The sequence below is a fragment of the Aptenodytes forsteri genome, unplaced genomic scaffold (assembly GCF_000699145.1).
Source record: "Aptenodytes forsteri isolate BGI_AS27 unplaced genomic scaffold, ASM69914v1 Scaffold239, whole genome shotgun sequence".
NCBI lineage: Eukaryota > Metazoa > Chordata > Aves > Sphenisciformes > Spheniscidae > Aptenodytes > Aptenodytes forsteri.
The window spans coordinates 1,706,592-1,730,917 of record NW_008794743.1 but is presented as its reverse complement, the minus strand read 5'-3'; the positions used below and the strand labels follow the sequence as shown (position 1 = coordinate 1,730,917).

At 38.3% G+C, this 24,326-nt stretch overlaps 1 protein-coding gene across 1 annotated transcript in view; it reads left to right on the top strand.

Moving 5' to 3' along the window:
* TBC1D2B (TBC1 domain family member 2B) overlaps positions 1-20,194 on the top strand; it is a 28,049-nt gene extending 7,855 nt beyond the window's left edge. The window contains exons 3-12 of the mRNA XM_009273998.2: positions 988-1,145; positions 2,163-2,389; positions 4,407-4,799; positions 6,275-6,385; positions 7,492-7,685; positions 8,317-8,811; positions 10,723-10,840; positions 11,601-11,786; positions 13,165-13,286; positions 16,270-20,194. Of these exons, the coding sequence (XP_009272273.1) occupies positions 988-1,145; positions 2,163-2,389; positions 4,407-4,799; positions 6,275-6,385; positions 7,492-7,685; positions 8,317-8,811; positions 10,723-10,840; positions 11,601-11,786; positions 13,165-13,286; positions 16,270-16,465 (2,200 nt within the window). The 3' untranslated portion in view covers positions 16,466-20,194. The remainder of the gene's footprint in view (positions 1-987; positions 1,146-2,162; positions 2,390-4,406; positions 4,800-6,274; positions 6,386-7,491; positions 7,686-8,316; positions 8,812-10,722; positions 10,841-11,600; positions 11,787-13,164; positions 13,287-16,269) is intronic.
* The last annotated feature ends 4,132 nt before the right edge of the window (positions 20,195-24,326 follow it).

Below are 24,326 nucleotides of genomic sequence, written 5' to 3'. Positions count from 1 at the left end.
TGATCAGATGTTAAATCTCTTGTGACGCTGAAAGACCAGGTTGCATAATCAAATGATCTTGAAGGTGTAATATGGGTTACTTTCTGCTTAAGGTTTGAACAGTAAGAAGAGAGAATGTGGCTGACTGAGTGAAAGCATCTTTGTGGGCCTCCATCTTACACAGACTGTGTAGAAAATGCTGAGATACTAAATATATTTCCAACTTTATACCTAAAATATTAAACTGATTCATATGGTTTGATGTAGAATCTCCTCCTCTAGTTGAACAAAGACTTTACAATACTGAGCTACATTAATACTCATGAACATAAGCGTGGACTTAAAGATTTCTGATTGCATGATAGTTGTGGGGGAAGCTGGGTAGGGTAATCTCATCCTGCTTGTGAAATGTATTGTTCTTCTATAGAATTATCTGGCTGGAATTTAGGGGTTGCCTCTGAAATGTTCTTGCAGATAATTGGCAGCATCCTAAAACTGCTAGGAGTCTGTCATCAGCGATTCTGCTACAGCAGGTCTCTTGGATGATCCCAAGTTTGACATTAATCCAGAATATGAAACTATAACATACATGCGTTTTGACTGCATGCTGTTCTGCTTAATGATTGGCAGTTATCCTAAAATTCTAAGCTACAATAACTAATCAATAAAGAGATGCTGCTTCTAAATCTTGATTTTGTTTTGTTTTTTTTCCCCCTGCCAAAACAAGAATAAAACAGAGGAAGACTCAAAAGACCATAGTGGTCTCCTAGATATTAATATCCTGTTAATTCTTTTGTTCTTGAAACATAGCACTGTTGATAGCCGGTGCTATTTAGTAGGATATGCTTTTTTTTTTTTGAGCTTTTATTTGGCATTGGCTTTGTCTGTGTTTTTAGCTTATTTTTAGTTTGCGCTGTTTCAACTGCAGTGGTTGTCTTGAAAACCCCTTTATAAAAAGAATGCAAAATGGAGAGATCTTTGTCACTTTTCCTGCTGTCTTTTTCACAGAAATTCAATGTCCTCTTTAAGAAAAGGAAATAACGAAAACCGCAAGAGTGTATTTTATACCACTGAAGAGTGGGAATTGCTGGATCCAACTCCAAAAGACTTGGAGGACTCAATAGCCTTGGAAGAAAAGAGGAAACACCTGGCAGAAGGAAGTAAAGGTAGAAGTGGGAGGAAGGAAGGGGAGCATATGCCTTACCTTCTTTAGTATAGTGTACTGTGTTATGTGTACCTCCAGGAAATAAGTGGAAGCTTATCTCTTCTTCACAAACCGCATCCAGAGCTCTCTAAATTCTTTAAAAAAAAAAATTACTTCCGTATGATGTGTTTGGAGTCCCCTGCCATTCAGATACAATAGAATAAGTATGAACCCTTGTTACCCACTGTTTCAGGTCCCCTTAGCATGTTACCATCTCTAGTTTTGTCACTTGAGTTGCAAAGTTACAGGATGAAGGGAAATGTTGAGGCTTTTGATTACTCAGTTGAGTGTCACCCATTGAAGCAGAATTGCCTTTAGACTCTGAAGTATGTATATGCATGTTATATTGGCTTGCTTCTGAAATGGAGGGAAAAAATAGGGACGCATATGCAGTGATAGCTCATCCGTGCGTTGTAACCGGTTCTCACATTTGACCAGTCTGGAATAACCTTGTGAGGACATTTTTACAGCTCCTTACGAACACTTTAGCTGACATCCAAGTGATTTAATCTGTTAGAAAACATCCTTCTCTCTAAGAATACTCCTGTGAGTATATAAATGGAGGTGAAACCTTACACTGAATGCCTCTTAAAAGAAACAGTAGGCTGTGATGTCAGTGATGTTTTTGCTCTGATCACTTCTGAGCTGTTAATTATCTGAAGCAAAGTTTACTTTGCCATAGTTAGGGGCACCTTTTATTTTCTGTAATGAATTGTAAAGTTATCTTTGTGTCTTATTTCACAAGTATTAATTAATGAGCTAAATCTTTTATCTGGGAGGGGAGAAGACTTTGAGCTATACACTTTTCCCACCAAAGGAAGCGGCTTGGAAAATGAGACCTGTTTAACACTATTGTATTGGGCTGTTTAAATGCTGCTTAGAGTCTAATTTTAATGACCATATTTTTAAAAGGAAATCTGAATGCTTTGAAATGCCTTTTTACTAAGTGAACTGAACTAGAAGAAATTGTTTTATGCAGGACTGACTAGTTCAGCTTTTCCATTCGATTTTGGCCGCATTCCACACAAAACAAGGCGCCCGTTAAAAGACATGATTGGATCAAGCAAAAACCGGAACAGCAGTGACTCTTCTCCAACTGAGTGGTATTCTGGTAACGGCAACAAACTAGTCTCTGAACTGCAACTGAAGTATCAAAGCCAGCAAGAAGAGTTGGAAAAGCTAAAGAAAGATCTTTTGAGCCAAAAGGTAATTAAGCCTTCAGGCAGAGTGCACAAAAGCAAATGGATCTGGCAGGTGATTGTGAGTTTACCCTTTGTGGCCATCCAACTGCATTAAGAGCTGGTGGTTTGTTATAAAATAACGGTGCTAAATGAACCTTTGTTTACAAAACGTCTTGAAACAAGAAGGACCAAATTTTACATCTGTTGAAAATTAGATCGCTGAACAATCATTTGCACAGCGTTCATTAACTTGGTGTGTATATCTTTCTTATTATCTGAAGCTAGCTTTCTCAGTGTCTGCCAGGATCCTGGCAGATAATCACAGCTTCTTTCACCATTAGTACGTGTAATTCCTGAGAAACTTCTCCTTTCAAGTCCTTTTTTTATTGAGTGTAGTTTCTGTGTCTTTTAATTCTGGAGGAGAGGGTGGGGGAATGGGGTGACACACACACACTCTCTCCCCCCTGCTTCCCCCCTTTCCCCCATTAACTGCAACCTCACAAACGGTTTTGTAAATAATAGGCCTAATCATAAATCTGTGTATGTAGTACTGCCCTCGTGTAGTGTTCTTGCTTGTATGCCCTTATAACTCAAATTTATTAAATACCTTGGTTTTATCTAAAATAATTTCTCAAAATCAGTGGCTCATTCTAGGTATATCTTTATGACTTTCCAAGTCTTTGTAAACTTCCAGATACATTATTGAATGTTCAAGTTCTCAGGTATTCCGTAAAACCAATTACTATTTCTGTCCTTGTATTCTTAATTAGTGTCAGAGAACTGTTTAAAAAAATAAAAAAATTTAAAAATCCCAGTTTCATTGGTAAGTATTGCAGATGCTTCTAGGGTTGAACTTACCTTCCCACAGTTCCACAGTGTTAAACCATTAACCAAACATGGGAAACAGCAAAGGTAATAATCCAGATTAGCGAGACTTGTAAGTGAGCAGTCTGCTGTTCTTGCTTTCTTAGTGTTTATTGTTGATCTGGAATATCTTCTTATCTTGTATGTGGTTTTGTGTTTTGGATTTTTTGGTTGGTGGGTTTTTTACAGCTTAGCTTTTGGAGAGCTTCTGGTAGTAGCTAAGGCAAACTCTTCCTTTAACAATATTTCTGTTCTTTTACATTTCACTTTGACTTATTTGCATGTAACAGCCTTCTTGAATGTCATAGTAAGATCTCATTCCAGCAAGGAATCAAGTAAGGTTTTAATTTCAGTGTAACTGACTTAAAAATCAGCTTCTCTTACGCATGTGTACCCATGATTCCCCAAGCAAAACACGTGTCTTTCATGCAAGTGAATAAATGTTGTAATTGTCCAGGATCTATGCAATCCCATGAGCAAAGATACTTACCCTTTTTTAGCGTGAGGGAATAGAAGACGAAAATGGTAGAATTGTTAGATGGATGTGTGTTTAAAAAAAAAAAAGTCTAGTTCAGAGCATTTGATGCTGTCTTTTTTGCAAAGACCACAGAAACTCCTTTTCTCCCTTGTGGCAAGTCAGTTAATTACTTGGCTGATTCTGTGGCAAGATTTTCTAAACAGCTTTCCAAAGACTTCCTTTTCAGCAAAGCAGCATGTGTATTTTTTTTCTTCCTTTTATTTTCTCTGCATCTGTAAGGGACGAGAGCAATTAGTTACCTTTCCCTATTCCATTCTGTAATGTTCACCTCTTAATTTTTTTGGCTTAAGTCCTCTTCCTATTTATCTTCTTACAAGTAAGCCTTTTTTAGCTTCCAAGTAACTGCTGGGCCACAGCTGTCGACTACTCTTCCCAAACCTGTTGTAGCCTTTCTAGGCAGGATCCTTAGCTCAGTGAAAGATATTTAAGCCATCCGTATAGTCCAGTCATTGTAAGGTGCTAGCCTGCTAGAAATCATGTCATGTGTTTCCTTTTTGCCTTAAAACACCACCATGAGGTCTGTTATAAGCTGATGATTCAGATGCAAAACCCATTCCTTTTGCTTGATGTTATTTTTCTAAGTTATAAAACTTAGAAACTTAAAACTTCATTACAATCTTTCTTTTTTTTAAATTCTCAGGAACTTGTGCGACTTCTGCAGCAAACAGTCCGATCTTCCCAATATGATAAATATTTTGCAAGCCGTCTTTGTGAGGGGGTTCCCAAAGACAAATTAGAGCTGTTGCACCAAAAAGATGACCAGATTTTGGGTCTCAACAACCAGCTTGAAAAGTTAAATCTGGAAAAAGATAGTCTCCAGCAGGAAGTAAAGAATCTGAAATGTAAAGTTGGAGAACTCAATGAGCAGCTAGGTATGTTGATGGAAACTATTCAAGCTAAAGATGAAGTGATCATGAAACTCTCTCGTCAACTCAGCGAATGTGAGGACAGTACATCCTCTCAGAGTGGAGCAGTAAATTCTTCCGTGGCGACCTGTACTAATAAGGAACTACAGGAACTGGACAGACTAAAAGTAAGAGCAATGTCTCTGTCTTGGTGGATAGGGGAATCTCTGCTCCCTATAAAAACTACTTTCTAGTCTGCTATACTGTTTGCGGAGATCACTACAGCAGTTCTCCAAGATACTCATCAACTGAGGCTTTCTCTGCTTGGAATCTACACTTTGAACTGTTATGTGGCAATCTAAACATATAAATCTGTTATACTTTGAGCTGGTTGGTACATCTATAGTACAGTGTCCCATACTTTCAGTAATTTAATCGTTGGTGTGGAGGAGTGATGTGAGAAGTAATCAAAGGAACAGGAGAAAGTAAGGGTAAGAGGAAAATATAAGCATGGAGGAAAACAACCAGAAAGCTTGCTTGAGGACGGTGTGGGACAGCCTGTGCCGCCGGGGAGGAGCCGCTCTTGCTTTTACCAGAAATAAGACATTTTAAGCTTGCTTTTTTTTTTTTTTAATTTTTTTTGGATATCAAAAGTGAGGAAACAAAGAACATGTAGAATGGCAAAGGGGAGCTCCAAGGAGAAAAAAGGAGGAGGAGTATAAGAACCTGTTTTAATAACGCTGCTCCAGATGTCATCAATGCATTTTTTTCTTTCTCTAACCTACCTCAGTGAATGTGTCAGAAGTTCTTAATGGAGTTACTGAAGTTACCCACTTTGCTCTAAACATGCTTTCTTGCCTTTGGATAAATGTTGTATTCCAAATTGATTAACATTCCAAGGGATTTGGAATACAAGTCAGTCATTTAAAATACGTATAAACACTCATATTTTTCTTTCCTATATGTGAGCCTGGGAAGTTTTAGAAAATAAAATTGAAACTAGAAATCAATGGTCTTGGCAGAAAGCAGTCCAAAGCTTGTAGATGCTGTGGAGTGTGGGAGTATTGTAATTGTTGGGAGGGTACCAACATTCCTTCATCCCACAACCTCAGATTTCAGAGGTAGTATTTGTAGCCTGGAACTGAGTGGATTAGGCAAGGAAGCTTATTGCTAAGGATTTATATTTTTTGTATGGAGGCAGACATCAAACTTGTACTTTAAATGAGGACTGGTGAGGGTAACCAAAACCCAAGGGGCATTTTGCCCCCACTTCTTGTATTGCATGGTATGCGCTTCTGGCTGATGCGCAGCACCGTGACCTCTCCGGTGTGTTCAGCATGCACGTTTCTGTTCTCCTTCCCGGTGGTGCAGCCTCACAGGGCTGGGCCTGCCTTGTGACAGCAAGCAGCAACCAGCTGCCTTCTGCTGGGAGTGTAGCACTGGAAGGGATGCAAGTGAGGCACAGCACCACCCTGTACACCTCTGTGGTCATACCGACTTACGTGAAGACTAAGAATAATATTTGATTTGATCCTGATACGTTTAATGATAAGTCCTGTTAGTAGCTGCTTGTTCTGTATTCTAAGGTATACTTTTTCTGGTAGGCATTTGCTGTTTGTAAGATATTTTTATTAAAAATCCAGTTTGTTTTTTTTATCAACAGGACAATCTTCAGGGTTATAAGACCCAGAATAAATTTTTAAATAAGGAGATTTTGGAACTTTCTGCTCTACGAAGAAATGCAGAAGCAAGAGAAAGAGAATGGCAGGCAAAGGTCAGACTAACACAGCATGTTCTCATTTTGGCAATGTCTAAAGCAGTTTTCAAAAATTCAGTTGTAAATCTACTCAGGGAACGTAACTGTGGAACGGAAATGGAACAACTTAAAAAAACATCCCCCCCCGAACCCAGTCTTTACGGACTAATCTTTCTGAATGCATTCTTGAAAGGAGTAATTGACTTTAAAATCATGTTAACCAGTGGAACTTTTTCATAACTTATGAACACAGGCATTTATAGTTCTGAAAACTTTGTTTCCTCAGAATTAAGGCTGTAATAATTTTCTTGAAGTATGCAGAAGACAGGATGTGTAAGGATTTGGTATGTCACTGAGTAGAGCTTTCTCCTTCAGAGCATGAAGGATGACTACAGTATGGTGAATGTAACTTTGGAAGTGTGTTTCTGTATAGATGAATTTGAGTGTAGAGAAGTTGTGGGTAAATAATGAAGATTTCCATTCCCTGGGGCTAGGAAAATACGCACACATCCGTAGCTAAGGCAAGATGCCTGTAGCTATGGTTTGGCAGGGTTTGCTCTTGTTTTTCTGGAAATGATGCACACAGCGGCCAGGTCTAAATGCTGTATTTTTGGCACAGAGGTGTATGTTTACAATTTCTACATGCTATTACCTAACCCATATCTTTAAAATTCCAGTTAAGTTCTTTTTGTTCAAACATGCATGGACTAAAGCTGTTACTTTAAAAGCACAAAATGGTTAAGTTGTCCTTCATACAACGTAATGATAATTAAAGCTTGCTCAGACTTCCCGCATGTAAAAATACATGTGGTAGAAAGTCTCTGGTCTACTATTCTGCCTTTCTGTAAAAAGCCACAAGTATCTGAGGTTTCTTTCCCAAGTACTTTATATACAGAATTTTACAGTAGTCTAATAAAATGCACATGTAATTTTTATTTTCAACAAATAAGGGTTGCTTTATGTTTTCTGGTGCTACAAAAATGGGAAAGTAAAGCTGACTGTTCTCGACTTACAGGTTTCTAAGCAACATAAACTAATAGAATAATATTGAACCAGATTTTAAAAGAAGTGTAGTACAAAGTAAGTTTCTGAAGATTTATAATATTATATATTGTTTTCTGCAGTATACTAGCTTGGAAGCCAAACTCTGTCAGATAGAAAGTAAATACTTGATCCTGCTTCAAGAAATGAAAACTCCTGTTTGTTCTGAGGAGCAGAGTCCTGCTCGTGAGGTCATCACACAGTTACTGGAAGATGCCTTGAAAGCAGAAACTAGTGAACAACCAGAACAAGCGTTTTTCAAACCACACCTGGTCAGGTAATTTGGTCTTATTAAAATAATTGTTTGTGTTACTGGAAGATGCCTTGAAAGCACAAACTAGTGAACAACCAGAATAAGCGTTTTTCAAACCACAGCTGGTCAGGTAATTTGGTCCTATTAAAATAAATGTTTGTGTATCTTGGTCAGTGGGCCCGGTTCTAACACTGGAAAACAGGCAGTGGGGATATATTTGCAGGATTTGGGTTTTTTTTAATGTATTTCCCTTCATGAATAACAGTATCATCATGAAATCCTTTTGGCTGTATGAATATATTTATTTTATTTGAGATACAGTATGAAACTTAGACTCAAATGTTGCTGTATAGCTGCTGAAGGTGATCTACTGAAGAAATGGGTTCATTTGAACTTGACCATGTTTTAAATAAATTGCTTAATCTGTGTGGTAATATATATTGGAATATGGGCACGTAGTCTTTTGTATATGGGATTATAAAAATAATTATTAAATAAAGGATATACTTTAGAAGAATGTTTAAATAATAATTATTAAAACTTGAAACCTATGGGGAGTGGCTTGAGGGATATTTGAAGTAACTTTAGGATGGGAACTTGAGAGTTTCAGGGCTACTGAACACATTTTTAAAGCCTTTTTTCCCCTCCATTTCAGTGAATATGATATATATGGTTTTCAGACGGTGCCAGAGGATGATGATGAGGAGAAACTAGTAGCAAAATCACGAGCTTTGGACCTGAGATCGCTTTCTCTCAGTGAAAATCGAGAGATCTCCACGGGGGTAAAATGGGAAAACTATCTTGCAAGCACAATGAATAGAGAGATGATGCGCTGTGTAGAACTAAAGAATCTTATTCGATCGGGAATTCCACATGAACATCGTTCCAAGATGTGGAAATGGTGTGTCAATCTCCATGTTAAAAAATTCAAGGACAGCACTGATCCTGGGTACTTCCAAACCTTGCTTCAAAATGCTCTGGAAAAACAAAATCCTGCATCTAAACAAATTGAGTTGGATCTCTTGAGAACTTTGCCAAACAACAAACATTATTCCTCCCCAACATCCGAAGGGATCCAGAAGCTGCGAAATGTGCTGCTGGCATTTTCGTGGAGAAATCCTGATATAGGATATTGCCAAGGGCTCAACAGGTAAGATTTTACGAATCTTGAGTAATAACTATAGAGTGAAACACTTAATGAGCCTTTCAAATCACACGTATAGCAACATGCTTTCGGACAGCCATTTGTCTTATGGGTTGTATGTTCATAATTTATAATGTTTAAATGAACAAATAACTATCACATTTTCTTAAAACAATAAAATACCAGAAGACTTGGATCATGAAACTTGTAAAATCAGCTTGGCAAAAAAAACTGGAACTGGAATTAACTCACATAAGAAATGGGCTACTTAAATGTAGTTTTACATTGTCTTCATGTCAGTTGTAGGGGATCTTTTTGCTTTTGTGTGCAAAAAATTGTTAGGTTTTTGCTTTTTTTTTTTTTTTGAAACAAGCAGAAATAAATGCTTGAAAACTTTTTGTACTGTTAAGGCCAAAATTTCAGCATTTCCCTCAGGATGTCTTCAATCAGAATTGCGGTAATTGATTTAAGGATGATTCTTGTCTTACAAGGCTAAGAAAAATTTGAAGTCATTGCAGTTCGTGTTTGCCGAAATAGTGTTGGTACTTTTGAGATCTGTAGTAAAGGAAGGTGTTCTTTAAAGCAGGTATGTTAGTCTAACACACACCCCCCCCGTGATATAATACTATAGATGTCGATTTGTGCACTAATTTATGGACTAGAATAGGGTAAAAGACTTTTGAACTAGAAAAGCTTTATCATTTGAAACCACACTGAAGTAGTAGTAGAATAGAGGCAGTGAATAATGTTGTAGAGGTAGTGAGGTGGTGGTGGTTAGCAGTAGTAGAGGTAGTGAATAATGTAGTAATAAGAAGTATTCTTTTTCTGAGTATTCATTACTAGTGTTTACGTTCTGTAGGTAAATTGTATGTTTTTAGTATTAAAATTGTCGCTGGCATGTCACAAGACATGTCTGAAGAATATGGCTGTTGCAATCTTGGAGCAACATGTCTCTGGTGACTAGAACATGTTAGAAATGCTTTTGTGAAACTTGAACTTTCTGTGCAGCATTATTTTCTGCTGGGACACCTTTGGTTTTATTTTTGGTTTTACTGTGAATAACTCTGCATTTGGATATACTTGTAGAAGTTAAAAGCAAATTAAATATTTATTCCTTGCTTTGGTTCTCTTAAGCTTTTAAAGTGTGATCACCTTATTAAGCTGTGTAAGATCAGAAGCAGTTCATGTTGTTACAGCTCCTCTTGCATACAGAAATAAAACAAGTTTAGTTGGAGAAATATATTGGAGGTTACCTTTCATATTCAAACAACTATCAGCAACATGAAGTTATTCTGTGATTTTTTTTTTTTTTCTTTCATAATACTCATTGGAAACAAGAAAAACAGGAATGCTGCTGTTTAATACTTTTTTCTTCTACTTCAAGAAATTCTTACAACAAGTTTAGTCTTTGAAAAATTCTAGGGCTTTTTCTTTTCCTTAAAAGACAATGGTAGATAAAGACAAAAGTGTAACTTAGATACTTATCTTAATGGATGTAAAGTAAACATGCTAGAAAGGATTTTTTTCTAAACTTACAAGAAGTTAGTGTGAAATGCAAGAACCATCTGTTCTTTTTCCTCTTCAATACGGAAAGACAAAAGTCTGGGAATTGGAGTAGTATATTTAGGACTTGGAAGCTTCTAATTATTTTGCCTTAGTTCCTGGAAAAATGGCTTCTAGCAAGTCACTGCTTTTGCCTTTACCTGTTCTCTTATTTAACTGAATGAAAATACTTGGCTTGGCTGAGAAGGCATCTCATTGCCCCATCTTAAACTTAGTTAAGAGTTCTGCTGTTTAGTGTGCTCCTGTTAATGTATTTATCTCTGCTGAACAGAAACAAAGGCTTTATTGTAATTGTTCTTAATACATTTTGTGATACTATAATAACCTTTTTCTCCAAATAAACACTATTTTCAGATTGGTAGCAATTGCACTTCTGTACTTGGAACAAGAAGATGCTTTTTGGTGTCTAGTGACAATAGTGGAAGTGTTCATGCCTCGTGATTATTATACTAAGACACTGCTAGGATCTCAGGTATGTGCTCTGCCAGAATAAAGCCTGGTCCTGTAAACTGCAGCCAGTCAAAAAACTTTATTCTAAAAGGAGGGCCTTTTAGAGGGGATGTGTTGTCCGATAGGCCTTTTTGGGGGATGTGTTGAGTTGACAGAGGTGGGTTCCAGGCACCAGGGCCCTTCTTTGGACGAGGACTCTGAGCATAACACTGAAATTACTATTCAGTGACCTGCTTGGAGCTCCAGTCCTTAACCCTTCTTCTGATTATTAGCTTCACAACATTGACTGAGCTGGTTTATCATTTCTTTCTTCAAAATTGGGGGGGGGTGGGGGGAGGCGGTTACGGGCTCTGGGAGAGTGGGGGTGAGAATTTATTTTGCAGTTCTGCGAGCAGTATACGCTGTAGCACTCCTCTGCATCCAGGTGATGCTCTGGTACGTTGCCTCCTCCCTCCAAGTCTTTCCCCAGCTTGTTCTCTGCTCCGGTGCTCCTGCACCAGTGCAGCACTAGTGACCTGTAGTAGGAACACAACATCTGTGTGTGAGGAGCCCTGTGAGACTGGGGGTGGACTGGGAAGCAAAAGGTTGTGTCAGCAAGGGCGGTGTGCATTGGGGTGGCCATGTATGTTTTGGGTGGATCTATCTAGTGATAGCTAGACAGCCCAAGGTTTCCTGGTTAGCTCTTGAAAAACTTGCACTTACAGATTGGTAACAGCCCTACTTTGAATGACATATACTTTGGAAAATTAGGAGCAATAATGTCATGTTTGTTATCTCTTTAGGTTGATCAGCGAGTGTTCAAAGATTTAATGAGTGAGAAGCTTCCACGACTGCACGCTCATTTTGAACAATACAAAGTTGACTATACTCTTATAACTTTCAACTGGTTTCTTGTGGTATTTGTGGACAGTGTGGTTAGCGACATACTTTTTAAAATCTGGGACTCCTTCCTATATGAGGGACCAAAGGTGAACTGAATGAGCCAAGTTCTTTTTTCAGTCGTTACCTGGTAACAAAATACTATGGTGTTATTGAGTGCAGGGTGGAGGAAGGTTGTTTCACAAGAATCCTGTCAGTTAAAGATACTGGTAGGAAAAAAAGGGAGGAAATGTGCATAAATAACCAGTCAAAACATTTTCCATTTTATCTGTGTTCTGCAAGTTAAAAGCTTGAGTTACATGGAAGGATTCTAAATGCTAAGTGTTTTCCTTTCACCAGCCACCTTTTTTTTTACCTTTGAAAAATAAAGCTATAGGCGGTGCTGTTTACTCCTACGTGCAGCTGTCAATCAGTTTGAAGTAATTATATCAAAATGAGAGCTACTCTTATAAAGAAGAAAGCTTAAGTGAAGGAGGCAGAAGTTAAAGTATTGAAAAGATGTAAAAATTAGTTGTAACCAGAGACAAGCTAAACATTAGCACTTGAGCAACTGTTTGGTTTTTTTCTGCAGACATTTAAAGTACAACTGACAAACAGTGAATATCTGGGCTCCTATCTCATAAATTAAGGGGTGGGGGTGAAAGAATTTTCATGTGTTCCATACTTGTCGAATTGCAGTGAAATAAAATCAGTGCAGGAAAAAAAACCTCATTGGATTCAAACACGGTAATAACACTAAAGCACATGTTGTAGGCAATTGGAGAGAACAGGAGAGTTATAAGTAGACCAAAAACTGTGTGTTTGCTAGATTTCTTGTTGGCCTCATCTGAGCATTCTGACACGCAGTGGTATTTTGGTTGTGTGTTCATTCAAATCAGTTTTAAGCATCATGGTATTTTGTGAAGACAGCCAGTTACAGACTGACGAAGTTCAGAACTTACTGAAGCCTTTTCAGAACAAAGGGAAATAATGCTTCTTCCAGCTCATGCCAAAGTTGATTGACAAACTGGTATCAGAAATTCCTTCAACATAAGTCCCCCAATGTGTTGGGAAAATGCAAGGCATTGGAAAACAACCTGTTTAAAAAGCAAAACTTAATTTTAGCTCTGAAGTAACTTAATAAATGCATTCAACAGGCCCAGCAGTCATTGTTCTACAACTGAATTAGGAACTCAAAACTTCAAAGCATTTGTATGCTATAAACCCAATATTGTATTCTGGATAGAACTGCAGAACACCTTGTCTTGGTTACAGGCCACAACAGAAGTTTTTGGCAGCTTTTGGAAATGGGGGATGGGGCAGGGCAGGGCGTGGCACGGAAGGGAGATAGAGGGAGGTGTGGTCAGATGGCTCAAATGCAGCCTGTAGGAAGAGTAACACTTTTCCTTTGAGTTTATATTAGATAATAATGAGAATCAGTGCATTCTGTTCTTGTAAAGAACCAAACATTGTATGTATTTTTATCAGGTAATATTCCGATTTGCTCTGGCACTTTTTAAATACAAAGAAGAGGAAATCTTAAAACTGCAAGATTCAATGTCCATTTTCAAGTACCTTCGATATTTCACACGCACGATACTTGATGCTAGGTGGGTAACTCAAACTTGTGTGTAATTGAAAGGCTTGTAGTGGGGCATGAAGAAGTCTGTCCTGGTTTTTTGGTTGTTTTGTTTTGCTTTTATCTAGATCTTAATTTAGATAAAAAGCAACTTGAGATGAAACTACTAAGATTTCGCATGAGTAGTTTTATCTAGTGGAGTCAAAAGCACAAGTGATGAATGCATAACTAAATTTTTAGGTATGATCAAGACTACTTTGCCAGGTTGGTCTTGTTTAGCAGTTGTACCATGGTAGCAACACTTAAGAATTTCAACCATAGGTGTAGTCTCCCTCTGCATTGCGGATACAACTTACGTTGTAAAATGTTTTACGATAAATAAAAACACATCCTGGCTCAAGTATTAAAAATGTGAGCTATGACCCACTAGGTTTAGATCTCTATGCATCATTAATGCATAGACTAATGCCACATAACTCCAGCTGATTTTAAGATATACTTTGAAGCAGAGAATAAATACAAATTAGATATACTCTTCTGTTCTTCAGTCCTTGCATAGGAATTACAGTTTGTAAATTAGGGTCTAATGTTTTTAGGTTCCTAGTTTCAAGTCTGTAGAGCAGCAGATTAATCTTAAAAAGAAAAGTCGTATTGGGATTGGTTTAATGTCTGAGAATGTTTTGCACAGATATTGAAACTCACTGATTTTGAATTTAGTACAAAATCATATACTGGAATCTGAGGTGTTTGTTTTTACCATAATAAATTCCATATGAATTTAGGCTTACACTTTGGCTCCTACTGCAAGAGCTATTTATTATTTTTACTTCCTGTGTTTCAGTTTTGACTGGAGAGAAGTTAAAACTGAGTAACTTTACTCTGTGCTTAAAAAGGATTGCTGGGACTGATGCAGGGAGAATGTTCTGCAACTGATTTAAATGGTAGAAGTCTTGATAACAGATGTTGTTTCCTCTGTTGAAACCTCTCCAAAAACTCTTGAAGGGGGAGTTGTGTGGTGCTTGGTATTCTAGCATTCCCACCTTTGATTTGAAAAATGCTGGACAGTTGTTGTACTCGGCTGTTTGTGACCAAAATAAATGCTGCCTCTGATTCCAAATCTAGAAGTGACAGAGAAGCATGTACTTGATTTTGGGATGAGGGTGCACAATATTTTTGACAGAAAACAATAAATAAAACAAACTTGTGGATATTTTATACTCAATAAATAGGCTATTTTATAGCTTATAATCAAATGTGTAGTATGTAGTACCAGTAGTACCACAGCAGTATTGCCAGAAACTAAAGATTGTGGGGGGTGGGGAGGGAACCTAAATCTTTTTGCTCTTACCTAATTTGAATAAAATTTTGATATTTAATTAGAGCTGCAGATTTGGCTTTCCCTTTCTTTTCCAATTATGTAACGGAAGTGATGTTTTGGCTCTCCTGTCTAAACTTTCTGGTGCTGTAATAACCTATTTTAAAGATTTCTAATATTGCTGGAAGAGATCTCATTTTGGTGTTAACAAGAGGAGCTAATTGGGTATCTTTGGCAGATGGTGAGTTCAGGTGAGGACAGAATTCAGTGCATCAAAGATACTTACAATACAAATATACTCTGTGCTGGTCTGTAAATCTCTGTTATCTTAGGATTTTGAAAGTCAGAGTTGAAAGTAGTGGTGTAGTGCCACCTAGGGGATATGAATTTGCCTGCTAGAACTGATAAGGCATGATTCAAACCACCTGGTTTCTTATTCTACCATTTTTGTACATGTTTTGCAGCATCAAAATTTAAACAATACAAAAGCATGTAGAATGATGTCTTTCCTGATATGGACAAAAAGTCATCTTGTAGAGGAAAAATTCAGAAAGGTTACTTTTGTAGAATTCATGGACATCCTGAATGGGTTAGAAAACTATTTTGCACAGAATTTCTAAGTTTAAGCTTTCTAGCGGAGAAGAGTCTCTACAGACATGTGCATAACTGTACTCTAGGTTATAGGATGTCATAGTTAAGTTTTTCTACAGGTGAAAGTTGTGTTCCATAGCATGTTGTGCACAGGTAGAGAAGCTGTTGGAATATGTTCTGTTCATAAATAGCAGGAAGTCGTTCTTGTTCACTCAAAAATACAAACCTAGGGAGAGCTTAGCCTTAAATAAACTGTCCAAATAAATTTTCTTAATATTTGGCTTTGTCTGATAATTAAACTAGAATAAGTTAAATTCCAGTTCCCCTTTTTCCTTTAGTAAATAATGAGATTTTTTTTAGGTATAGATAAACAGTAACGATGTAGTTAACTCTGTCTTTGGACTGATTATGCAGATCAATTACTAGTTTTGCTGTGACTGAATGATAGTATGATGCAGCATGACTCTGGAAGGGTGATGGACACTCTTGTGGAGCTTTGCTGTGTGATCTGATGAGCTTGAGTTGATGCTAGCTCGGAGATCTCTGCACTCTAGCCAGCAGAATCCCAGAGCTTTCTCACTGTATCATAAAGTTTGGCTTATACATGTTTTGTATTATCCTTGTCTGTATTTGTATTATCCCAGGCTTTATCTGGTCTCTTACACCACTTCATTGTCTTGGATAACTTGAGCTGACTGGCCTGGGATTGAACGAGCTTCAGGGAGTTATATGGAGGAAGTTATCCAGTCTATAATCGGGTAACGGGATGTACCAAGTATTCAGTCCAGCCAATGAAGCTCTGATTAGCCAAGCTTACATCTTCTGTTCAGTGTTGTCAAGGCTGTAATCACTATAGCATTATATAGTTTGCAGGTGGCTTTGCAAACTGTTGAGCGTTTGATAACACTTTATCACTTGAAATAACTCTAAAACTGAGTGCTTTATAGAACTTTCTTGCAATACTGATAACATCTGAGACCTGTCAGGTAAGTGAAGGAGACCAGAGATATCAGCCATATACTAAAAATTGATACAGATGAAATTCAAACCTGATTTTAAAAAACACCAAATATGAATGATTGTCTTCTAACATTGTGTAATCTTACAGGAAACTGACTGGTATTGCTTTTGGAGACCTGAATCCTTTTCCATTACGTCAGATCAGGAACCGGAGGACCTATCACCTGGAGAAAGTGCGTCTTGAACTAACTGAACTAGAAGCCATTCGTGAGGATTTCCTGCGTGAACGAGAGACGTGTGTAGAAAAAAGAGACCTTATTAGTGATGATGAGGAGGATAGTTGAAACTACTCAACATAAACTTTTCTTTGGGATCGTGACCAAAGTGAGTTAACCTCCAAAACACTTTATTAATCCTGTCAAACAGAATGTAAACTAGTTGCTTTTGGAAATATGCAGGACAGATTTCCAAACGCCAGCACTTTCAGAAATATTGCTTTGTATGGAGGCCAAACACTTCTTGTTTACATGTATGTTCATGGAATTGTATGTAGAGCACTTAATATCTGTCTCAGTTTAGTCAATCAGCTGAATTGCCAGTTGTTTTCCCACAGTGCACTTGTTAGAGCCTGTATGTGAAACAGCAGTAAGAAAAGTCCACGCTCTGTTTACTACATTCATTGCCATTCTGCGGTTTTTTGATGTAATCATGTTTTTTTGTAGTACAGGTTCAATGTGGGAGGACAACATATTTTTTGGTTTCAGGTTGGCTCAATAAATGGCTTTCATCATGTTGTCCTTGAATAAACTATCCATTCTTGAGGTCACAAACTAGAAAAGTACGGAATGAAGCACAGGAAGAACTTTTACATTCCTTTGTCTTTTCCTGAGGTGACATGAAATGGATCATCAAACGGAACACTTGAATATATGTACTTAAAGTAAAGGTAAAATAAGTACCTATTTGTCACTGAATGTTCAGTGTATACTGAAACAGTGATGTCAAACATCGTTTATGCTTTTCTGGGCAGCTGTGTTGACAAAGATACTTGTTAATGCCAAGGGGTTTGTAGATCAAATTCTGTTTAGTCGATTTTATTTCTATTCACTTTTTTGATTGCAATGTCTCAAAAAAGACACAACCAAACCCCAGCTATTATGGAAGAAGGAAGGGAGCTTGTCACAGGAGTACCATATTTTAGTAGCTAATTAGTTCTGTATGTGTTGAAGGCTTTTTTTTTTTTTTTTTTAATTTTAATGCTTCTTCCTATTTAGGGCTTAAAATAAGATGAAGTCTTGATCTTTAAGAAGAAACATAGCATTCTTTTTGCATGAATGTATAACTATTGTACAATAGTGGTAGCGATAGGATTCCTAAAACACATATTTATCAATCAAAGGAGCCTAAAGGTCACAGCATGCACACAGAAATTCAAGATCCTTTTCCAGCAGAAAAATGCAATATTCTCTTAATTTGCACAGCTTTGCTGTGGGTGTTGCATGCATGTCATACAAGACAGCTGTAAGGAAACATTTGGGGTGTTTAGCTGTAGTGTTTCTGACTATGGAAGTGTGACTGGAGGCCATTCTTTCTCATCTGATGACTAGCAATACTCTTAAACGGTTCTGAGGATGAGGAAGGTTTCTTTCTTGCTGGCTATTCTCTGGACTTTTGCAATGTTCTTTCCTGAGCTGTTGGATCGACTTAAACGTTGTGTCTGGATGTGTCATGATAAAACTAGCATTCAAATACTAGGCAGCAAATCGCTTAGTTCTGGACAAGTGGTTAGTTGGCAAAAACCAAAACTGGTGGTTGGGAACGGTCAAGTGCATCAAGCTTCTACTTTGTGTGTTTTCTTTTGGTTTTCTGAGAACAAGTAGGACTTTATCACGTATATTCATGTAATTGTTTTAGAAAACTTAAGGGTGTGCAGGGAGAAATCCTGCTTCTGTTTCACAGCACTTTTTTTTTTTTTTTGAGAATGTATTTGTAGCCTTCTCTAAGCATATTATCAGTCAACTTATCTGGAAGGGAAATATTTAATCAGTGGTGAATGTTGTAACTTACAGGACAACTTTTGATAGAAAATGTATGCTTCTTCTTATATGACATATAATTTTTAATTAGCCAACAAATCCTTGCCAATGAGGGACACATGGTATGATCATCTTGATTTGTATGTTGTTTGTCTTCTAACATGTCCCCTAGCTTGTCTATTGTAAGCAGTGGTTTGGGGTTTTTTATTCCCTAGTTACTCTTCGTTGTGTACTTGAGTTTATTAGGCAGGTTTTTCATATTATTGCATGTACTGTATTCTCTTTTTACTTACAATCAGTGTTTGAATATAAAAATGGGACCAGGTTTTCTAATTTTCTAGTTATGCTGTCTTGGTTTTGAAAGAGCTGGTCTCTAAATCAATCTGTAATGTCTGCTTTTTTTTTTTGTTTTAATCTTGTTTTCAAGTGTTAAATGAAATATTTCTAAGCTGAAGATCTTCCTTCCAGTGGCAACAGTTGAAGTGTTAAGGTGAAGAATTTAGAAGTATGTACCTATCCTATTCCTACAAGTCTGTTACTCCTAGGTTTTGAGTCTTCACTATGAACTATGATTTTAGGACATTGTTTTCAGACTGATTTCATTGAAGTCTTTAGGTTGTGAAGATAAAACTAACTTCAGGGCAACTGTTCAGGAAGTTCTCTAGCTGACAAAACGTGACCTGCAATGTTACAGGACCATTTCTTTTTTACAGTTGTGCTGACGGTTAAATTTGTGTGTGTGTTGCTGTGTTTCAGTATATAGTATATACAACAATTGTACAGTAAAACTAAGTAACTCTGTTTCTTATGCCACTATGTGAATCTAATACACGAATGTTAGGAAGCTTATGGAAATCATGTTGTCTCTGGGTATTTTGTTAGCTGGCAAATATGCAATGAGTTGGTGCTGTTATACTCAAGTTCCCAGTGAGCTGTTGGCTTCGTTTTGTTAAGCATCGTTACTGATGCCTTAGTTAAAAGGTCAAAAAAAATTGCAGAGGCATCTAACCTCTGACCACTAGAAGTCTGCATAGAACAAAAATGAGATGTGTATAGCAGGAAGCAACGTCAGGGGAGCTTGCCTTGCTATTGCAAATGTCTTTGGGTGGCTTAGTTTTCTAGTGGTGCTTAATCTGGTAACTTTGAGGAGTAGTAACTAGTTAGAGACATACAAGATACACAGGCAGTATTTAAACCCGATGAAACCAAGCAAAAATACAGTGTGACTCAGTGGCCTGCAAAAGCTGAACTGCATAGATTCCAAGTGTTTGTATTTAGGGGTAAACTTCCGAAACAGTGCATGAGGATTTAACGTTCATGCCAGCCACTTAGTAAGACATTCACCTGTTAATGCAAATAAAGACTGCTAAGACTATTTTTTAACTTCAAGGTGATGCACGTATGTGCAGAGTTCCTTACGCATGGTTCCCAGTATATGTGATGTAAACCAAACCACTAAGTTGCATCTTGCAGAATATTCCTCCATCTTCATATATGTATGCATGGCTTTCCAGTGAAATTTCTGGTTACTTGTTCAAAATGTTGTATTATCTTCTGTTAAATAGGCAAAAAATCGGTGCACTACACCTCTAGCTATTAAAACTGCACAGTATTTCAGCTTTACCTGTACATGTGTACAGGTAGTGTTATCATCCAGTGTTATCAAATTGTTTGGTGGTTTTTTTTACCAGCTATGTAATCAATAAAAAAGATTTTTTTTTGTTGCCCTTTAGGTGTCTTCTGTGAGAGGTTCTCCCCTTTCCCTTAGTCTTTGTAAACATGGTAAGATATTTCAGCAGAAAGGGAAAGATGATTTTTTTTCTTCCTTAAGACATCAGGGATGAATGAATGGTCTTAAATTTGAGATAGTTGTATGTTCAGTCATGCTTAACTGAGAAATGGAAAATTAATCAATTTCATGAAATTGTGTAGCTGTTTAAGTGAATGTTTCCTTAAGTGCCATGTTAGAAATCAGCAATACGCGGTACAAGAAATTTGAATCACAAAACGTAAGTGATGTTATTTTCATAAAGATTGATGTAAAGAAAAAATAAATTGTTTATTACTTTACAGCTTGCTCTGGTTACTTTTTTTTTCCCCCCCTCATAACAGATGGAAATAATTGCAGGTGCCATCAGAACAAACCAGTAGTAAAGCTGGTGTTTTTGTCTGATAATGTGATATGAGAGAGTCTCTATAGAGGACCATATACGCAAATTTGGCTTTCAAGCATGAAGATGTGAACTATAGACAAGTTGCATGCAGGTGATGCTGACTGGGTAAACTCGTGATTGGTGTCCTTACTCTCTTGGGAGAGGAGGGAAGGGAAGGGGAGATGAAACTTGCATGAGCGTTCACAGGGAACAAACTTCTTAAGAAACTTATGTATTTGTATGATACCTCCTGACTTCAAAAGCCTCTCTGGTAGGCTTGGGCACAGATGTTCTGCTAAAGCCTTTTGTAGCCAAGCGCATAATTTCAGCTGCTTTGAAAATTTAAAGAAGTCCTGAATTAATTTGGAAATCTGGCCTGAATGTCTGTCTTTCAGATATGATTTTTGCATTTTGGAGTTACCTTGATTCCCTTAAAGAGGCTATCAAGTACCTCAGCTATTTCAGATATAAAACGGAACAGCTAAATGTTTGTGAGGGAGGAAAAATAAGAGTTGGGAGATCACTTTAATGCTTGTCCAAGCAGATCTTTCATAGTAGAGGTGAATAGTGCACAGTTCTTGTCCTCTGGCTCTGCTGCAGGATGGCAAGCTGTTAAGATATTGGCACAGTTGGAAATCTGTTCAAAACAGGATAGAGAGCAGCCAGTTGAGGCAGAACATGATTATGGCCTAAGGACCTCCTGTCCTGTATATTGAAAATTTAAGTCAAAGGAATAAACAGAAAATTCTGGGAAGAGCGTGCATAGGGAGCAATGCCCTCGCTCGGATGCTGGGCATATTTAGCTTGGGTAGATTGTGTTGCCCTGGCTGGGGCCTGTTGGAGAACAGCTGAGGCTCCCGTTTCCTCCTTGGGACTGAGCCTGAGACATCTGTTCTCAGTGGAATTGCAACAAGGATGCGAGTGTGGCTGAGGTGTGTAGCTGATGTATGTTGTTAAATACCTTATTCCTAAGAAACACATTAACTTAGAAAGGATATATGCAGTTCCAGTCTACTTGGAACTGAGACCAAATACATGGCAGAGTCTCACTCTGTTCTGGGTGCCTCAGAGATGCAGGGAACACACTGAAGTCTGCTGGTATTACAATATATCAGGTGTTCATGCTGTGGGATTTTCAGAGGTGCTAAACATAGCTTCCTTATCTGCAGCTCCTTGACCTCACTGGAAGCAGAATCCATGTAGTGCTGAAGCTTTAAGAATTCCCACACATGAAGTACATTCACTCAGATAATGCAAAGGAAGGGTGTGCTCTGCCTTGGAAGTTCCCCCCCTGGAAAAGAAGGTAAAAGGTTCAATCACAAGCAAGTTAGTAGAGCGGTATTTTCATAATGATACTATGCTGTAGAAGCCATACTTCTCTACAGTTACACCCATCTACAATGCTAGCTTTTCAGAGGATTAGACTAGAAAGCAGAACTCGGGACTATATACTGAATGTGATATTAAAAAACCATATAGTTATTCAATAAGAAAACTCTGTTTTCTACCCTAAATTAGTCTGGGGTGTTGTAAAGAGAAGTAATTAAAACAGTGAACACTAGAATATACCTGGGAAATTAAGATGACTTTGGCCTTAATTAAGATACTCCTAGCCTTGAGTGACGGCATCCTGTCTATGTGTTTCAAATGAGGTGTACCTTCTGTGTGTACAAAACAGTTATATTTTTGCAGTGAGCTGCCTCCAAGACTTCAGGTTTGAGCTGATGAACTGACTCAGTGATGTCTTCAGGCACTGTGATTTGCAATTAAATTGTGAAATAAGCTATTTACCTGTTTTTATAAATGCAGGTGGTATTTTTCTGGTATTTAAGCCTGGGACTCCCCCTTTGGAAAATAAGGTATGGGCTTCCTTCTTTATCACTTCCTAAAGGAGACTGGTAAATGCATGGCTAGCAGATGCTGCAGCGTTCACTTGTGCTGCCTGCTTCAAACGCTACTCAGCTTTGAGTTTTCCTTCCCATTCTTGTCCTGTATGCACATAAAGGCTTTTGCCCTGATTGCCAAAGAAGTTACAAAGAAGTCTGAGTTGGTGTTTTAAGGGTGAACAACTAAAGAACCATGTAAGAGAAATTTCTTATTTATGCAGGAGCTGTATTTTGTCTTGCAAACCCTATGGACATGGCATCAGGGATGAGATTCACTCTACCCTTGCTTTTCTTGGAGACCTTGCAGGGCTGGCGGTCAGATATTAAATTCAAATAGAGGTTATTCAGGGTCTAGGGAGAGCTTGTCCTGATTTGAAAAGCGGTTGTGGCCTCTCAGGGCAAACCGTGCTGTTTTGTCCCCTTCCTTGCAGCTAGGAGCAAACAAAAGAGGTGGCCTTCCTTGTGTGCCCTTTCCTCCGAGAATTTTGTAGGAGGATTGCTGTGACTGTCACGTGATCACTGTAGAACTAAAGGTGAGGAATGAAATATCTATTTCCCTTTCAAAGGGTTCTGAATTCTTCCACTGCCCTTTGAAACCTTTACTATTGCTCCCATTTCCTGTCCTCCACCCTGTGTAATATCAGATGCAGCCACTTTCCTTTTGGAATTAGGAGAGCTGGGTGGAACTCCCGGGCTGTGAACACTGCTCCCAGGGCAGGCGAGCAGGGGCACGGTTCAGTCCTCTTGACTTGGAACAAGTCTGAAGCCAAGTTTCTTTTTAACTGTGGTAATAAAAAGCACTGCCTTTAGGCACTTGCCTAGTATAAAATTATTTTTAAATTCATCTATCTTTGCAACTTATTGCAATGGAAACAGCCTGCCTATTTATGTATGATAATTTGCCATAGCTTTGTGTTATCTTAACCGCATGGAGAATTGAAAGTGAAGGCAGCCTGGCATTTATATTTGATTTTGAAGGTGTGAACATTACCACATCATTCCTCATTAACAAATGTTGGATATTAACTTGCCCAGAAGAAATTTAAGGAGACCAAACTATTTATTGCAATTACAGTCTGCCAAATAAAGAGGGAGAAAATCTAGTTTTACAGGTTTTGGGAATGTCTTTATCTGTTTACTCTCCTGTCTTAAAGGATATCGTTGGTAGCCAACATTTGGTCTAGGGCAACTTGGAAAACAATATTGCAAATGTTTGTTATAGTGGTGCATATTAATGCATTTTGAGATCCACAGTGAGGACTGGAAACCTGCGCTATTCTCTCTGTCACAGTGTTTTCTTGAAAGAACAGGGAATTTCACTGGGTAACGTTGAGTTTCAGACCACAGAATAAACAATGTAGGCTTGTACAGAATATAGAACAAGGCTTATGCCAATGATGTGCCTGTCTAATGAATTCACCTCTTCAGCCTTATCTCCTTGGTATTGTTTTCATATACCCTGAATCTACTAAAGCAGAAGAAATCAGGCCCTGCCTCCGAGATCTTCCCTAATCAGCCTGGGAGCGCTATGATGGTCTGGAAGGCTCTCTTTGACCAAGCACATATCCACATCTCCAATGTGGGAATGCAGGGCTGTTACTTCTGTGGTGATGCCAAGTGCTAGGGTTATTTGCTCTGTGGTGGGCTGCCCACAGGCAATACCTTCATATCAAAATAGTGTTGTTGAAGCAATGTCAGGCAGCCATTACATTTGTCCATGTGTCCTCAATTAAACTTTCTCTTGTCTTTGCAGAGTGACTCAGCTTGACCATCGATGAAATGGAGCACAACTGAATAAACAAGTGAGGACAGTGTTTGTTTTCGAGATGTGGGGCCTTTTGATTTCTGGAATAAATAAGGAGTTTGTATTGTTGTATAGGATTGCTGCTGAAACCTGGGACAATATGAGCTCTTTACTACCCTTTGGACCAGTTGCTACCCAGAAGGAGAAGGAGGGGCCGATGCCTGGCAAGCAACCCGTGCCTGTTCAGTGGCGACACCCGAGTGAATTACTCGTCCAGTCCGGCTGGAGGAGAAACCCCGCTGAGCCGCGCTGGCTTCCTGCCTGCTCCCCGGAGGCAGCTCGTCAGCCAGGTGCGCGGCCGCAGCCTCCCGCTGCGCGCACTGCCT